The 19,591-nt window shown below is 33.9% G+C and overlaps 1 protein-coding gene across 1 annotated transcript in view; it reads left to right on the top strand.

Moving 5' to 3' along the window:
• Nucleotides 1–19,591, top strand: part of COL11A1 (collagen type XI alpha 1 chain) — a 208,274-nt gene that overhangs the window by 177,311 nt on the left and 11,372 nt on the right. The window contains exons 51-62 of the mRNA XM_056139025.1: nucleotides 1,057–1,164; nucleotides 1,427–1,480; nucleotides 1,874–1,927; nucleotides 3,270–3,323; nucleotides 12,326–12,379; nucleotides 12,507–12,614; nucleotides 12,843–12,896; nucleotides 17,665–17,718; nucleotides 18,595–18,702; nucleotides 19,196–19,249; nucleotides 19,357–19,392; nucleotides 19,486–19,539. Coding sequence (XP_055995000.1) covers nucleotides 1,057–1,164; nucleotides 1,427–1,480; nucleotides 1,874–1,927; nucleotides 3,270–3,323; nucleotides 12,326–12,379; nucleotides 12,507–12,614; nucleotides 12,843–12,896; nucleotides 17,665–17,718; nucleotides 18,595–18,702; nucleotides 19,196–19,249; nucleotides 19,357–19,392; nucleotides 19,486–19,539 — 792 coding nt within the window. The remainder of the gene's footprint in view (nucleotides 1–1,056; nucleotides 1,165–1,426; nucleotides 1,481–1,873; nucleotides 1,928–3,269; nucleotides 3,324–12,325; nucleotides 12,380–12,506; nucleotides 12,615–12,842; nucleotides 12,897–17,664; nucleotides 17,719–18,594; nucleotides 18,703–19,195; nucleotides 19,250–19,356; nucleotides 19,393–19,485; nucleotides 19,540–19,591) is intronic.

Genomic DNA, 19,591 nt, shown 5'->3' with positions numbered 1-19,591 from the left:
CCTGTGGGGCTGCGTGCCACCAGCACTGTACCAGGAATACTAAGGCGATATTCCCTACCAGTTTAGTCACCTGGTCATATGCATTCAGACACATTCCAGACCTTTGAGCAATCTCACAGTTCCCAGAATTACTATTTTTATTTTAGGGAGTTTTTGATTCTCTGCCGGGTGGTACTCAGAGATTTCTCCTGGCTCTGTCATTGGAGATTGCCCATGTCAATGCTTGGGGATAAATACACAAATTGCTGGGGACCAAACCTAGACCTCCTGCATGCAGAGCGGATACTCATCCTGTTGAGCTATCCTCTGCCTGCCTAGGATCTCTGAAAGTACTCATGGTGCATTTAAGACATACACATTGAAAACATGCAAATTCTAGATTTAGCTAAATTATTCTCAATCCCTCCCCAACACTTTAAGAATAATTATAAAACTTTACTGGTGATATTTTTGGAGATACTGTGCATATTTTATTTTACATAGAAACTGAAAAAAATCTGGGTTAGAGAGATGGTACAGTGGTTAAGATGTTTGCCTAGCATGCACCTGATTAGAGTTGATCCCTGGAACCCTATATGGTCTCCCATCTGGCATATGATCCCTGGGCACTGAGCCAGTCCTGAGCACTCTCAGGGATGAATGAAAAACCCAAACCAAAAATAAAATCCCAGAAATTGGAAAAGTCATAATTTATTAGAGCATTACAACTACAATCTGCTTATTGTATGATTTTGGTAGAGTCTCTTCAAAAATAAATAATACTGCTACATAAAATAGAAATTTGTTAATTTTGATAATATTATATTAAAGCTCAGATTGCTTTAGACTGATAGTTAATTTGATCTCCAGAAATATAGTTTGATAATGTCTGGAGGCATACTTGCTTGTCACACTTGGGAGAATGGTAACTATTTATAATTAGTATTTTTCATGGATTTTATGAAATATTTTGCAATGAACAGGACAGTCCCCCTATAACTGTTGATCCTACTGTTCTTGGCTTTTGAATCTCTTCAAGATTTTTAAATCACTTGTTCTTTTTCTTACATTGTGTAGGGTCCCAAAGGAGAAAGAGGAGAGAAAGGAGAAGCTGGTCCTCCTGGGGCTGCTGGACCCCCTGGTGCTAAAGGACCTCCAGGGGATGATGGTCCTAAGGGTAACCCGGTGAGTGAGATTGTTTCTGTCAGAAACTTGCCATGGAACAGTAGTACTACAGTACTTTGGTTGGTAGCTGATGAAGTAAATCTTTCATCGTTTCATATATTCCTAGGCAGTACCAAGATTTAATTTAAATGTGTATGTATAGCAGCAGAGAAGAAATATTCTCACCTGGTCTTACCCCAGCTTTCATCTCCAATTTTAGCATAGCATGATTTTATAAAAGATTTTTTACATCTTTATCTTTCATTTCATATCATTATTTCAGGGTCCTGTTGGTTTCCCCGGAGATCCTGGTCCCCCTGGTGAGCCTGGCCCTGCAGTAAGTATCATAAAAAAGCCAAGAAACTATTTTAGTGACATGTCCCCAGTGTCCTTATTGATAAGTTACAGGAAAAAATTAGTTAAGTGGACCCCTAAATAGAAAAAAAGGGAAAATAAACTGTAATTACGGCCACAACAAAGTTGGAGAAATTTTCAGTATTTTCAGTGATTTTTCCTATCATTTGCTTAAATTTTCCATATTTTGTTGGGTTATAGAAACTTTATGACTAGCAGTGTTAAAGTTACAGTTTTTTTGCTTGCATTTTAGTCTTTCTAAGTGCACATCCTTTCTCAAAACATGATTTTTTTTTCATGGAAACACACTCACTGACCTTGACGTATACAGAGAGATAATAAAAATGTCTGGTTCTTGTTTTATTGCTTATCATAGGGTCAAGATGGTGTTGGTGGTGATAAAGGAGAAGATGGAGATCCTGGCCAGCCGGTTAGTAAGAGCACTGTTTGTATTTCATTTTGTTTTTTTAAGTCTTGAGAACATTTACAGCAACAGTAAGTCATGGTTAGTCATTGAAATGCTTAGCTATGAAAAGAGAATATAACATATATGGTAGAGCACATGGATCACAAAATCAATTTGAGGTACCTCATGCCCACCTCTGGTTTTTATGTGCGACCCCTGTGACCCCAGAACAGAGCCAGGTATGGCCACTATACACAACAAATTCACAGCTCAGTATTTATATATTTTTACTCTAATACAAGTACCAATAATATTTGAATTATAGTCCAAAATTATGGAGCATTTCCTGTTGTGATTTAAGGAATAAGCAAGATATTCACAGTATCAACAAAAGTAGAGTCATAGTATGTTAATAATTTGACCATATTTTTTTAAATTTGACTGCTCATCCATTTGTGTTAAATAAAGTTATTTTTAAAATCTAAGACAGAAGAGTGTTCATAGTGACAATATTTTATGGATCAGCAGTTGGGACTTGTCAAATGTCAGTCAAGAAAATATAAACTATAATGTATTCCCTCTAACAAAAATTTGTGGAGAGTTGGGCATTAAATAGCCAAAGATATGTAATGTACATCCAAGTAAGTTAGTCTCTCATACTTGATGAAATGCGACTGAAAGTTAGAACTTAAATAGTGCTTTTAGCTTATCATAACATGAATTACTTCAAGTGCTAACCATAATAAATTCAGCATGGAAGAGACAGTGTTTTAAATTTTTAAATGAACTTTGAAAGAGTTAGGATAGTACTGGTACTTGTGATTATTTGGGGGGAAAGTAATGGAGGACACTAAGTTTAGCAGGATTCAAACTTCCAGGAAGAGCTACTCCAACTGGATATTTACCTGGATATAAGCTTATTCTATGTATGCAACATTTGCAAGTAATTTCCAAAATGTTTCTCATTTCTTGGCATAAAAATATTAGTGTTGATCAAGAAATTTATGGGCAACATTTTTGGTTTAATAAATACACGTGATATTCATAGAATAATCAGTCACGTAACTTTGTTAACTAGGTTGTCTATTAGATACTTACTAGAGGTAAATCAGAACTTTAAAAAGAACAGTTTTACAGAAAAGTAATTTGATCCTTTTTCCAACAAAGAAGAAATTTTCTATGAATATATCAACTCTGGGAATAGATATGTAGAGAAAATTCAGATAGTTGGCATAGGAGTGATAATTTCCAAGGAAGATCAATGTAAGAAAATGAAAATCAAGGTTTACTTTAGTGAAGAATTTGAAAGGTGCTGTGGGCACTATATTAATATTCAATTTCTTAATACAATTGCTGCATGTTATAGGGTCCTCCTGGTCCATCTGGTGAGGCTGGCCCACCGGGTCCCCCTGGGAAAAGAGTAAGTTTTTACTTTTTTAAAATTTGAACATAATTATTTACCATGTATGTAAATTTGTGTGACCTATATAGTATATAGGCAGCATATTACAATGATGCTGAAAAATAGAAATCCTAGAAATAGGGTAACTTGCAAAACACTGAACCAGACACACTTTAACTCTGTATCACAATTAAATGGAGTTTCCCACTTCTCTGTGCTGTTATCCCCTCTGCATAAATGGCTGTTGCAAATGAATCTGATGGTTCTCTGAATTAAGCTCATGAGATAATAAGAATCTAAAGGCCAGTACTAGTGAAAACTACATATTTGACAGAAATGCTTCAAAAGCTCATACGTATGTGTAGAATTAAAAAACAGGTATTAACAAACATAGGTATGGCTAAATAATGGAGAAGGTTTCTTCAGAGGAGCATTAGGACAATACATAACAATTGTGAGCTAATTAGTATGATGAGGTTAGAAAAATCATCCTGTGTTGCCTACTAAATTTAATGTGAAGATTTTTTTACTATGTTGTAATCTAGGACCATACCCCTTCAACATATCACAATTATTTACGTATCGCCATTTCTGTGTCTCTTTGGAAAGGTCTATAAGTTATTATGTAGATATGTCCCTAACATGTTATGTAGGTGAAAGGTGCTGTGGGCACTATATTATTATGTAGGTATGTCCCTAATATGTTAGGAACATACCTACATAATAACTTAAAGACCTTTCCAAAGAGATACGTGTAAATGCTCATTTCACAAAAAAGAAATGTGATGAGACATATTCATGAACTAAAACATATATGGCATTGAAAGAATATATTTCAGACAGCTGGAGTCAAAGCTATGTCTCACACATCTTTTTAAGAAGAAAAATAAATATATAAAGTAGAACCGAGGAGCATATTGTAATAAACTTCATTTATATAACATGCCAAAAGATATAAAAAGTGGTTTAGTATTCAAGCATAGGTGGTAAAAAGAATTAAAATTAAGGCAATATATATTAAAATATGTGATATAGAAATTAATAAATTAAAATTTTTAAATTAAAAGTTATTTCTCTGGGGTTGCTATAGTTGCAAATGATATGTAGGCATATGTTGAAACTGGTATAATATTTAACTGCCTCATTCCCTGTTCATAGTTTCCTTTAGTATTATCTTTTTAAGTTATTTAGTAGATCTCTGCTTTCTAAACATTACATAACAATCTCATCAAAATTTGATGATGTTCTATTTTCTTATTTTAAGGAGTGATTTATGCAAACACACTGAGCTATTTTTAATCCATTCTAGTCATTTTGGAAACAATATTAGAAGATTTTGTATCTATGAATTATTGATGGAGAGAGAACGGTGATGACTTTGCATTGCTTACAAAGCAATTTACATCCATTTTGATAGAACACAAAAATCACCTCAGGTCAGCCTGACTGAACCTCATTATCTATATTTTCTTGTTTAAGAAGAACACTGCATCATTAAATTTAACCAGAAAGCTATTTAGCACTGCTTGTTAAGTTGTGTCCTACATAAGGTATGTATTAACAGGCAGACTTAATTATCATATCTATTCTAGAATAGGATAAAAAGTTTTAATGGTATAGAAGATTATTCCAGATAATCTTACTATTAAACTATAATTTTTTCTTATTTAACACCAGCAATAATAGCTTGCACTCTTTTTAATTTTGGTCAACCATCAAGTTGATATAGTGAAAAGCTTCAGCTTAACCTTGCTTTTTGAAAATAAAAAAAAGAAATAAAATAAGAAAAATACACATTTATTTAGATCTCAAACAATGTAAACTTAAACATTTAATACCCTAATATCAGAAGAAATCTCATATGCTATTGTGTTAAATGAAGCAGGCTTGATTTCAAATGTTAGTTTTGTTTGCTCCATAGAAATATGACATGAATATAAATAATTTTATCTGTGAGTCTCAGATTTTGTATTTGTAACATGGATAGGTAATAAATAACTTTAGTACTAGAATTGAGGACTGAGTTAAATTAATAAAATCTGAATGTAAAGCAGCAAGATTGATGTCCAAATTTATTAGGGATTCAAATTAAAGGCTGCTCTTATTAAGGTGTTAAAATAAGTTTCAAATTGTGACATTATTTGGAAATAAGATAAGCTGTGAAATATACTGTAGAAGAGAAAAATAAGAAATTTTCTTTTTTATTTTGCTTTTGGGTGGGTTTGAGGCCACACCTCAATATGCTCAGGTTTTACTTCTCACTCTGAGCTCAGGGATCACTCATGGTGATGCTCAAGGGGATCGAACCCAAGTTAGCTGCATGCAAGGTAATCTTTCTAGCCCAATTGTACTATCCTCTGAGACCTCAGGCATTTCTACTTTTAATTGAAAATATTAAAATTAAATCCATAATAATTTTAAAAGATTATTGATTTTGTCTATTGTTAAATTTTACTTTTTTCCATAGACTTTTATAGTCCATTGTCAACTTACAAAATTACATAAGATAGGGCTGAGTAGGTAACTTAAAGATCCAGAGCAAAGACTAGAATAGAATGTCCTTGGTTTCAGCTCCTGGCTATGCGGGGTCACTTCAGTACTGTGGAGTATACTACATTACTCAGCTGAAGTGTCATTGACAATAGTGATACCCATCTCTTCACCAACTGCTTGGAAGAAATTCCCCTATACCCCACAAAAGTTTTTAGAATATGGTGCACTTTTAGAATAGAACATACTGTGATTTTGTTAAAATTGATGCATACTGTGTTCCTTATTCCATGGTATATATTTGTATAAAAGGGTGCTATATATATATATATATATATAGGGCTGGAGTGATAGCACAGCGGTAGGGCGTTTGCCTTACAAGCGGCCAACATGGCCGACCCGAGTTCGATTCCTCCGCCCCTCTCGGAGAGCCCGGCAAGCTACCGAGAGTATTCGATATGCCAGACACAGTAACAACAAAGTCTCCAATGGAGACGTTACTGGGCCCGCTCGAGCAAATCGACGATCAACGGGAGGGCCTTTACCTTTACATATATATATATATATATATATATATATATAATTGAAATATATAGGAAATTCATGATAACTTGCCAAAGAAGGGATGATTTCAATTCCTAATGACTACACATATTTTAATAAAATCAATTTTTTTAAAATAGCAGTGACTTCGAACTGTAGTGAGTTAAAACAGTGTGGTTTAATAGAGTAAGTAGGAAGGAAATATTTGGGCAGATAAATATATTCCACGTGTAAGGTCAGTCTTTTTACACAGTGGGTAAAGAGAAAGCACCTCAGCCTACAGGTATAGGGTGATTTTTATGAGCTGAAACTGATGGAAGAATTCTCTCTTCAGCAGCCTTTGTGTTCAGACAATAGGCAGCAATGTGTCTGATGCAGTAGCCAAATGCCTCTGTGGAAACAGTAAGAATATGTCTGTGCATTAAATATATAATTTGCACAAATTTCCATCAAATATGTTATTTCCTTCTATTCTTATTTTCCTTTAATCCAATTAGCAGGTATGGTCTTTAGTAAACATTGTTTATATTTTGTAGAAATTAGTACTGCCACTATATTTAGTTTCTTTGCATGGAGGGAACCAAAGCTAACCAGTAATAATTTTTTTTGCATTATCTTGTAGCAGAAGTGGTAATGATTAGAAGTGTATTCAAATATATAGCTTCTTTATCCATGAATAAATCTTACAAACAAATAACAAATCTTCCAAATAGAATATTGATTAGAACTTTGAAGATGACAGTGGTGCTGAGAAAATACCATTCTAACAACTATCGAACAAGTGGGGAAATTAAGTTGTTATTTGCGGTACACATATATACTGCCATATGTTTGTAATATCTTCTGAAAGCATGAGAAGATTATTAAGTTAGTACCAACAAGCCATGAAATTTTAATGCACAGGATTTTAAAGCAAAAACTGTTCTCTCCCATTTATTGAAAATAATGCAAGAGCTGACTGAAACGATTTAAATCTTACAACAAAAATCCATATAAATTAAAGAGAATCATAAACTTTCCAGTTGATATTATATAATGTAAGCTCAAAAGGCATTTAAGTAATGTAAGGTAAAAATATGATATAAAGATATACCACATGTGCATATGAAGGAATACCATCATGGAACAGAATACTTCTGTTAAAATTTTATCAGTATCATGCTTTATGAGTATTTTCCAATCAGATCTATGATCTAATTATATGAAAGTTCAGGTGTAGTTAGGGAGTTTAAGTCTTCGTCCTTTTATGCAGAAACATGAGAAATATCAAAGTCAAGATATCCTTTTTGGAATGCAGTAATCCTTGACTTGAATCAGTTGTGTAACTCTTTTGTAGTTTATTTGCGCTAAAAATTCTCTAGGCTCTTTAAACCTGAATTTTCATTTCTCCTTTCAAGTGGAAACATTATTTTCCTTACTTTTTTTAGACAGCTGATGAAATGCCTTTTTAAAAATCAAGATGAAGATCGTGTATGTAAAACTATGCAAATGAGGTTAGGACCCTATATGTCACTAATTTAAGGGAAACTTTCAAAGAGGAAAAAAAAAGCCTTTTGTTCAGCTGGATTCCATAATTTTTGTTCCTTAAATGTTATTCATTAATGTTGTTTATTCACTTTAACATTTTAGACATCAAAGTAATTTATTGTTTTGTGCTATGGAATATTTAAAGCTTAGGTTTCAATACAAAAATCCTGTTGCTTAATCACATCAAACTTAAAGGATGCATTTTAATGCATGTGTTATTATTAACATATTGTTGCTACTTCAAAAGACTCTATATAACACATAGATTTTGTAACCTTGGACTGAGGCACAGTGAATTATTAGTTATATGTGAAGTTACAGTGATGATATTGAGAAAATAACTGTGAATAATATCTTAATTGACTCTCAGAGATAAATTCATAGAACTCTCAGAATTTATGAAGTGTTTGATACTCATTTTAATGTGGTTTTAAAAGACAATATGAAATAAACTTAAATATTCACCATTAGAATATTGATATCGCATCTTAAATAGAAACTCATCTTTCTATTTCACCTTATTCTCACCAATTAACAACACTGCGCTATTTTCGCCAACCTCCAACCTCAGTCTCAGCTGATGGTTTTGAGTATAATTCATAACAGAAATAGAAGTAAACAAATGAAAAACAAAAAGTCTGGATGAAAAAGAATGCAATTTCAAAGAGATAATTAAGGGTTTTTTTTCTGTGTCTTAACTTGTATGGAAAATTTTAACATCAGATTGAAATTTAAGTCTTATTTAAGAAAAATTAAAAGTCAGGAAATTCATGGCTAGGAAGATGGCTCAAAGGGCTAGAGAAAACGCTTTGCATGACGACTGCTTGTATTTGGCCCTGCTCATGCATTGTCCCAGAGCAATGCCAGAAATACCACATACGTAGAGCCCTGAATAGCCTCTGGTGCTGGCAGATGTGGCCCCAAACAGCAACAAAATAGGAAACAGTATCATGACAAAATACTTTTCTGTGCCCTTCTGTAGCCATCTAATTTCTCTTTCTCTTTGCCTACCATATCATTCTGTGGGCAACAGCACTCTTTATTCTCCATAAGAATCACCATAAATTACAATGTTACAAAGTTATTCATAATTGAGTTTCAGGCATGCAGTGTTCCATGCAGTGTTCCGCACCAATCCTTTCACCTGTGTTCATTTACTCTCCAGTTTTCCTCAAGCTCCACCCACTGGCCTCCCTCTGAAGAAGGCACTAAAGGTGCTGTTTTCTTTTCTTTTCTTTTCCTTTCTTTTCTTTTCTTTCCTTTTCTTTTCTTTCCTTTTCTTTTCTTTTCTTTCCTTTTCTTTTCTTTTCTTTTCTTTTTTTCTGTTTTCAGTTTCCTAATAGGGTTTCATGCATGTCACTTTATTTCCTTCCAGCACTTAATCCTGACAAAGTGTAATTTTCCTCTATCATTGTCACAGTGGTCTCTTCCCTGACCTACCCCCACTCCACCCAGTGCTAAGTTTTCTGCTAAGGACCAGTTCTCCTGCTCTTCACTTCCATTTCTTTCAGACATTTGTTATCACTTTACTATGTTTCCTTATATCCTACATATGAAATAGCACCCCGATCTGACCAAGTTAGTTCCCCAGTCATGTTGACTTGATGATTCTGTGTAATTTCAATATTGTAGGTCATATAAAGTAAATCATCCTTTTCTATATCAGTTGCTTACAAGATTTATAATTTCCATGTTTTATTTTTTATAATGTCTATGTAAGGATAAGAAATAAATCAGAATATCAGGTTTCCAGTTCTGACTTTGTATTACAGGACCATAATACATCATATACTTTTATCAATTTAAGTTTTCTAGTTATAGTAGGATTGAGAACATGAAACCTATATTTTTTGTGTTTTTTAATAGTGTAAAAGGAAAAGTCACCGTTGGTATAGCCAAAAAAGCATTTTCTGAGGTTGAAGAGATTGCTCAGGTTCTTCTGAATTAACAATTACTTAAATTTTATGCAAAAATCCCTGTTTAGATTCTGGCACCACAAGCTACACCAAACATTTCCAGAAGTGACCAAGCCAGGAGTAACCTCTGAGAAGCACAGATGTTATCCAAAAACAAACAAATATACAAATGTCTTTTTAAATACTATGTTTTAACCTTATCTTAGGTTGATAATATGGCAAAAGGTGTAGATGCAATGAAGTACATATAAAACATATACTGCAATGAAGAATAATGCCATCTAATAATTTTAATGAGATTGAAATATCAAATGTCAAATTGTTATACAGTATTTCCATGCCTCAGGCAGTGCAAGAAACCATTTATTTTTATCAAGTAATTTAATTCTCATGAGGATACTGGGATGTAGCTTCTGTCATTCCTACATTTTGGCAGAGATTTAAATGGAAGTACTAATAGACTGAAACACTTGCCAAAGATCACGCAGTGACAGCCAAGACTTAAATCCAGAGATTTTATATTAGTGAGCACAACATTTTCATGCTCATATTTGATGCTGTTATACTGTATGTTTTGAGAAAACTATACATTTGTCATGACTTTTTTTTAATTTCTGTAGCAAAGTACATTTGCATGTTCATATTGGATGCTTGGGCTAGAGCGATAGCACAGCGGTAGGGCGTTTGCCTTGCATGCAGCCAACATGGACGACCGGAGTTGGATTCCTCTCGATGGAGACATTACTGGGGCTGCTCGAGCAAATTGGATGCTTATATGCTGTATATTTTGAGAAAACCTATACATTTGTCATGACTTTTTTTTAATTTCTGTAGCAAAAGAATTTTTGCTGAACATGTTTAGAAATATAAAAAAATTGTTATAAAAAACAGAGCTAAAACAATGAAAAGGGTAAACCCCTTATACAAAGGAAATTTTGTGTCTACATGTATATATGAATATGCAAATATACTCACATACCATTGCCCCTTAAACAACCTGGGTTTGAATTAAGCAAGTTCCCTTTCCAAGTGGACCTTTTTTTCTATCTAAGTTTCCAAATTCACAGTTTCAACACACTGAAAATGTTCGTTAATTCAGTCCCGGGAATGGCAGTTTGTTTATACTGGAGGACTGGGTGTAAGATATATGTATTTTTTTAATTGGCGGAAAGCATGGTCCTGATCCCTACCACACCTCCCCTTGTCCAAGGGTGAACTAGAATTAGAATATTCTTTCAATTCAGTTATATAAGTGTAATGCAAACCTCAGAATATTTTCTTAAGCTTCTTGAACATACGGTCACGGTCCTTCTGTTTTTCATCGATTTGCTCGGGCCCAGTAACATCTCCATCGTGAGACTTGTGTTACTGTGTTTGGCCTATTGAATACATCATGGGTAGCTTGCCAGGCTTTGCCATGCAGGCGAGATACTCTCGGTAGCTTGCCGGGCTCTCCGAGAGGGGCGGAGGAATCGAACTTGGGTCGACCATATTGGCCGCTTGCAAGGCAAACGCCTTACCCACTGTGCTATCGCTCCAGCCCTCTTGAACATGAAGACTTTAATTTCATGCTAATACTGTCAAAGTGATTTTATTAAAAATTATTTAAAATGTTTTTAAAAGTGATGGCATTCTTATACAACTTATGTGGATTATATGGCCCCAGAAAATGAAAATACTGCTTGTTGGCCATTAATCATTTAAATACTATGTTTTGGTGCAAATCTTATAACAATCAACAGGGCTGGAGCGATAGCAGAGCGGATAGGTCATTTGCCTTGCAAGTGGCCGATCCAGGTTCGATTCCTCCATACTTCTTGGAGAGCCCAGCAAGCTACCGAGAGCATTCCACCCACACAGCAGAGCCTCGCAAGCTACCCGTGACATATTCAATATGCCAAAAACAGTAACAACAAGTCTCACAATGGAGACATTACTGGTGCCCGCTCGAGCAAATAAGAATCGACATCTAAAATTAAGAGACACTATTAAATAACATGTAAAGATTACAGTAAAATTTGATATACTCAATTACTTCCTATTGATGCTCATAATAAAATATAGCTGTTTAACACAGGGTAGCTAGTGAACAACATTTCTTTAAAAATCCTATCTGGAAAAATAATACAGGAGTTAAGGCTTTTCCTTGCATGTGACCAACCCAGATTTGATGCCCAGTATGGTGTATGGGTCCTTGAAGACAACCAGTAGTGATCCCTGTGTGCAGAGCCTGGAATAAGCGTAGAACACACTGTGGTGTGACCTGAAACAAAACAGAAACAAAATGTATATTTATCATTTACCGTGTATTGTAATACCATATTTCCATTATATCAGGTCTAATCAGACAATCTGTGATTCACCTATTTTTTATACAACTGAACTGAAAATTTGTTCATAAAATTTTTATCTCATTGTGTTTCCACCAAACTATATAATACCACAGCTTATTAGAATTTATGACAACTTGAGATGTTTAAAATTGGTTTCACTGGCATTGCATTTATGCATGATACATATTATAATGGAATTTTATATTTATAGGGTCCGCCTGGAGCTACAGGTTCAGAGGGAAGACAAGGCGAAAAGGGTGCTAAGGTAAAAAAAATTATTTTAGAGTAATTATATTCTTCTAATTGATGCATATATTGAAGAACATATATTTCAGTTTTTAAATAAAGTATCTGTATTTCTGACACATGTTCACATATTTTGCCTTCTACAGGGTGAAGCAGGTGCTGAAGGTCCCGTTGGAAAAACTGGCCCAGTTGGTCCTCAGGGACCTGCAGGAAAGCCTGGTCCAGAAGGGCTTCGAGGCATCCCTGGTCCTGTGGTAAGAGTCTTTGCTAAAAGGCTCTGATCTGAAAGTAGCACTGTGTATATATGAACAAATACGTATATTGTCATAAGCTTACTTCATAGATTATTGTGTAACTACATTACAGAATGTCTATAAATATTGTGAAATGGCTAAAAGTGTAGCACTGTAGCACTGTTGTCCAGTTGTTCATCGATTTGCTCGAGTGGACACCAGTAATAACAGCGTGTTTGTTTTCCATAGGGAGAGCAAGGTCTCCCTGGAGCTGCTGGCCAAGACGGACCACCTGGGCCCATGGTGAGTGTCATCTTTTCTGTTATTCAGAATGAAAGTATCCCTAAAGCTATAAGGTTTAAAACCTAGACCTAGAACATCTCTATGTTTCTTATAAATCTATTATGTTTTGTACAATAGGAAATGTGTTTAACTAGAAAAAGGCAAGTTGTTTCCAAAAGATTGTCATTGATCTGAAGATCTCTCCAGTGTCCTCTGGTTTTAAATAGTATATAAAGACTTGTAAGTTAATGTTACCTCAATAAAATACCTTTAAACAACAGCTAAAATATTTTCACTCTGAATAAAATGCTAGTAATGGTTTACAGTTCTTTCTCCAAAAGGTATGGTTTCCCCAAATATGTGAAATCGCATATAGTATCCTGACTCTTTGTTTAAAAGAATAAAATTAACATGACTATAGAGTGATTCCTTTACCAAAAAAACCATATTCTTATTTATTCATACAAACTGAAATATAAAATACTAAAATACTAATCCTCATTTTTCCCCTTTTTAATCATTAGAGTTTAAATCAAATGACTTTATAAAGTCACAGTTTTCCAAAATCCATATAGCATGCCACATAATTTTATAAATTATTTCCTATGATAACTGAATAAAAGTCACATTTCAAGTAGATGATCACATCTGCATCTTGTTCAATTTGTATGGGATCAGGGACCTAGTGAAAGCAGGATATCCTTATATTTTTTTAACTCCTAACTGTACAGAGTGAGAGACTGGAAAAAAAAAAGATTTTGCCTTAATGTCACAATAAAATTTCCTAAAGATATTTTTCTTTGGTATTTCATATTTTCCAATAAGTGTTGTGACCTTTCTCCAGATGAAATAAAAAAACAACAAAATCATATTGAATATTTCCTTCAGCTAGTATTGAAAATAAAACCATCAGACATACACCTTGTTGTTGCTTACAAGACCTTCTATTTGTGACTCTCTAGGGAATAAGAACTTACAGAGTGAAGGGCTCATTGAGTCAAACCCTTTCAAACAAGTGAAATGAGAACTTCAGAAAGGGCTAGTTTAGTCATCACTTTTTTCTCAGTTATTTATTTTATTTGAGTTTTTACAATGTAAATATATTGTATGTAGTCTCACATATTTTGATTATGGTATCTGTATTAATATGCTCCTTAATCCTTATGAGGTGATGGCGGGCAGAGAAATCATTTTTAGAATGCTTCTTATATCACTTTACATACTTTTCCACTATTTTTTTGAGCAGACAATTTTTGAACAGAGTGAGAAGAATATGTGATTATAATCATTAACTCACAAGCCAACCATGTTCTGAAAACCAGAACTTCTGCTTACTAACTTGCTAAATGACTTTGGAAAAGTTGCCTAATTTCTCTTTTAACTTTAGTATCCTCATCAGTGAAATGAGATTATCAATAGTATGCAACTCATGGGATGTTGTGAAGTTTAAGTGAATTAAATGGGGGCAATCATATGTTCCACCCAGGGGTTCTTATGTTAATTGAATGAGTCAATTATAAAGCACTTAGACCATTGGTTTTCAGTAATAGCAACAAATAGTTATTAAATTTAAAACAGTGATAATTTTTTGAAAACTAAGTTAATTCCTAGTGAAAAGTTTATTTTGACCTTGTTCATGCATATGCATTATCAATAAACTTATTTCCAAGTCTTTTATTATGAAAATAAATGGAAAATATCAGAAAATAGTTAAGTTTACAGAAGCAGCTATAATCTAGAATAAGAACTAAAAAAGATTTACACAGGAGATGGGCTGGAGCGGTGGCACAGCGGGTAGGGCGTTTTTGCCTTGCAAGCGACCAACATGGCCGACCTGAGTTCGATTTCTCCACCCCTCTCGGAGAGCCCGGCAGCTACCGAGAGTATCTCGCCCGCACAGCAAAGCCTGGCAAGTTACCCGTGACATATTCGATATGCCAAATACAATAACAATTGTCACAATGGAGACGTTACGGGGCCCGCTCGAGCAAATCAATTGACAACGGGAGGACAGTGACAGTGACACAAGAGATATTAGATCTGCTTAGAGAATATTATCTGTGAGATCTTTCCCTGGTTAGGAGTAAGGCAAAATTATAAAATAAGGAGGAATGAGACTTAAATGTGAGTAAAATGTGAAAGGTGAAAATAATAGATGTCTGATAACTTCTACAAGTTTACATTCATCCCTGAAATTAATCCTGGTGAAGTTCTATTTTCTATAATTCTGTCCTGATGATTTAAGTATGTCACGCAATATTTTCAGCTTATCACTTAAATCCTTCAGCTGACTCTTGGGTCTCTTTTCTTTCCACTTTAATCATCTGCTTGTAATTTCTACTATTAAGAAGACAAGAAGAAAAGAAAAAAGCTTGTGAAATTCTTCTATCCCTCAGTTTTTGAGTACATTTTTTCCTATTCAGTAACTTTCTCTGCTTTGATCATTCCAAATTAGCATTCCAGATTAGCATTCCAGCTACTCATGGACACTTCAATTCTTTCTAATAAAGTGTCAATTACAAATTTGGTTAGTTATTGAACAATCGTCTATGAGCACTAAGGTGAAAATTAACTAGAATAGTAGAGTGAAGAAAAAAATCCTTATAAACTTCTCAAAATCAATATTTTTGGATACTTAGACATTGAATGGAAATAAGATTGAAAGCTAAGGTATATATTAAGCTGCATTATATCTTCGGCTGTTTAGTAAAAGTTAACATGACTGAAAATTTTTAAGTTAATTTTGGTGAGGCCACACCTGGTAGTACCCAGGGGCTACTCTTGACTCAGTGCTTGGGGGTCCATGGTACTGCATCCAAACTCATGCAGCGCTGGAGAGCAAACCTTAGCCTCCTGCCTGCAAAGCATGCACTTAAACCGTTGAGATCATTTTCTGTCCCTATATTTAAGCTTCTGAAGGCAGGATTGACATCTATTTTAAGTGTTTGCTTTCATTTTAATAATGTTTCTTTCACTGTCACTGACAGATTGCTCAGGACTTATCTCAAAATCAGTTTACCTCAGTATTGTCATACATTCTCCTCATGAACTGACAAACAAAATATCTGATGGTTTTATTTTTCAAATAATCTGTGTTTGCCTGCATTAAAAAGTTAGAATGGCATAATGAATTACACTTAAGAGTTGTTTAAAATGCTACCCTCTAGCTATGTGTCTCTGGCACTGAGATCCATCATGATTAAGCGGATCTAAAGAGTAAAACGTTGCCTTTAATCGTGTTAAACATTATTTCAAAAGTTTACATACGTAATAGAGTAAGAACCGTAGTTTCTTTTAACTTCAATCATTGGGGTTTTGAAATGCATCTCAAAGCAAAAATTTTTCCGAAGGTAATGACAACAAGGAACATGAATGAATTGATCTTCGTTAGGAAACATGCCGCTTGGAGGGCTGAGGTGGGTGGGACAGGGGAGGGGATCACATCTACAGGGGAATAGACATATTCAACCAGGAAGAGGAGGGGCTGCCAAAAGGTGGTAAAGATACCCATGACACCCTATCAGTAACAGTACTTCAAACCGCAGCATACATAAAAAACTTAAAAAACAAAAAAACAAAAAACAAGTGCCTCTTCTAGAGACAGACCGGGTGGGTGAGAGCCAAACTGGGGTCTGGAGTTTTGATGGAGAGAAGTGGGCCTTGTAAAAGGATTGGTGTTGAAACATTGTATGCCTGAAACCCAATCATGAGTAACTTCTTAATTTAATGTGACTAAAAGTCTAACAGTAAAAAGCATATACTATAGTATTGCAGGTATATATTTACTATCCTGCAGCATTGTCTAGGCTATACAATGGTTGTATATATACTGTACAATGTACACAATGGTTGTATAGCCTATACAGTTAAAAGTGTACCATCCTTGTTTTTATTTTAGATTTATTACTTATGAATTATATATTTTCCTAGGAGTGTATAATTTATAATATTATAAAGGGTATATAGAAAATGAGATACTTGGAAAACCATTTTTATATGCAGAGGCAATATTTTTAGTACCTTCCAGATTTAGTAAATTAATTATAATTCCCACCATTCCATAACCTTACCAGTTTCTATCTGCAGCTCATAAAAAATGATAAACTGATTTGGCTTGGTAAATTCATCCTTAGATATATTCATAATTTCATAAGGAATATTAGCTTAGAGGAATTAATGCTCATTTCTTCTAATTCCTTCATGAATAATATTTATAAAAATTATTTAAAATACATTAACATTCCAAATAATGACTAGTGTATTTCTCATTAAGCTCAAGCAATTAGAAATCTTAATAGCTTCTTTTTTTTCTATTGTGGATTATACTATGAGAAAGTGGTGAGAAAACTGACTTCTTTGTAGCATATCAGAACAAAATTTGGTTATAAAGATTCAGGGGCCAGAAGATAAATGGTGAACAAATTGTTACCTTTTGCTCTAATACCAAGATATTTAATTGAATGGATGTATAATTCGTATGTATGCCCCTATTAAAATTATTATAATTAAAGTTTACTGTGTCTTCCTAACTGAAAAACTGTATGTGGCCTGTTTCATTTATAAGTTCATATTTATTTAATCAAATTTATTATACCATATTTGATGTTATATAACAAATTATAAAATAATGAATTGCAAAGTCTTAAAAACACACAGATACTTAGAATCCAAAAACTAAATAGTGGTTATTATTTTAACTGTAACATTACCTAAATCAAACTTGTTGTATGACTATTAATACTATTCTGAATTCCTGCCTACTCTATGTATTTATGTTTCTCATTTTTAGGGACCTCCTGGCTTGCCTGGTCTCAAAGGAGATCCTGGATCCAAGGGTGAAAAGGTAAGATTAAAATAATACATTTTTACTATTTTGTTAATAATAGAGGAAAGAAATTGTAAAGTTGAAATCATTTAAAAGGGATATATAAAGAAAAACATAGTCATTCTAACTATAGAAAAAAATCTGTATTCTTTGCTGTCATGATGAGACAGGAAAATATGTAGAGCAATAGTAAAAATTATATGAGAATTCAGTGTCATTATTTTCTGTGTCTCCTTACATGAACTACATAGAGAAAGCATATTATTAGACTCAAATAATTATCCATAGATAAGAAAGTAATAAAATGCTATTTTATGTCTTTAATCATAAATGTTTAATAATCTAGAATATTATTCAAATATCTCTTAATTGTATCTTTTAAAGTATGTGCTGAGCTGCATGAAAGTAATTGCAAATGCAAAATCATTTATTTACAAATCATTCTTTTTATAAGTGTGTTTATTTTTAAATTTTAAGTCTCATTATCTTTTAAAGATTGCAATTTTTTCTAAGGTTAGAAACCTTTTTATATCAAGTTAGAAACTTATTAAAATGATGGATGCTCACTTATTTCTCTATCCGTATTACTATGGTCATTGTAGGTTTTTTAATTGAGCACTTTCCCTGTAACTGATAGAACACTGGAGATCATACTTTTTGAATGTATTATGCTTCATAATACTTCCGACTGTTTTTAAATGAACTACGAATGTATGCAATAGATGGCCCTTTGGGCAAATACATGATGATCTTATATTTTATACAGAAAGGTTATCTTCAAATTCCTACTTAAGTTTCTTGCTTTAATATTTTGTTACAGTAATAAGTAATTTTATAAATAATATGGTTACAATTTAGATCTTGCTAAACACTTCTTTTCTCTGCCTTCTAAAGGGACATCCTGGTTTAATTGGCTTGATTGGTCCTCCAGGAGAGCAAGGCGAAAAGGGTGACAGAGGACTTCCTGGAACTCAAGGATCTCCAGGAGCAAAGGGAGATGGGGTGAGTAAGCTATAAATGACACCCCCACCCCCAACACAAACACACATGCCTTGTACCCACTCCTTTAAAATTGACAGAGCCTCAGATTAGAACCTCTTTATTCTAATCTCCTTAGGTCAATGGTGTTTTCGAAGAGAAATTTATTAATCCTGAAGTCTATAGACAAGTCAGAAATCAAAACATTTAAAATGCAGTAGTTTACCACAGAACATTTGGTAACTCCCTGATCCATATAATTATGAAGTGGCAATAGTATAAATATATATACAAAATATATGTACACATGTATGCATACATTTGCATAAAGAATAGAAAATGCAACACAACAAAAAATTAGATAATTCTGCTTAAATTATGTTTTTGATTTGCAATATAAATTGTAGGCTATTACATAATCCTGCCATGTAACATATTCTTTGAATCTAAGGAAAATTTGCTATTATGCTAAAACACAACACACAAATGAAGACTGATTATGTGGTTCTCTTTACAGGGAATTCCAGGACCTGCTGGTCCCATAGGTCCACCTGGTCCTCCGGGTTTACCAGTAAGTAAAAAACAATGTAATTTTATAAAGTAGTATAGAACTTACAAATACAGTTAAGACAAAGTTTCCTCCTTTTAATCTGCACTTTTTGCTTATTCATTTTCTAGGGTCCTCAAGGTCCAAAGGGTAACAAAGGTTCTACTGTAAGTGCTTCTTGTGTCCTTTTGCCTTTTGAACATTTCAAGCCTACTGAAATCCTTTGTCCTCTATTATATCTTGACCTTCCTTTCTAACAGGGACCTGCTGGCCAGAAGGGTGACGGTGGTCTTCCTGGGCCCCCAGGGCCTCCTGTAAGTTCATGGTACCAAGCAAGATATCCCAGAAGTTAGCATCTAGAGACTA

Source organism: Sorex fumeus, unplaced genomic scaffold (assembly GCF_029834395.1).
Source record: "Sorex fumeus unplaced genomic scaffold, SorFum_2.1 ptg000131l, whole genome shotgun sequence".
In the NCBI taxonomy this organism is placed as follows: Eukaryota; Metazoa; Chordata; class Mammalia; order Eulipotyphla; family Soricidae; genus Sorex; species Sorex fumeus.
This window is presented reverse-complemented; position numbering and strand designations above follow the sequence as displayed.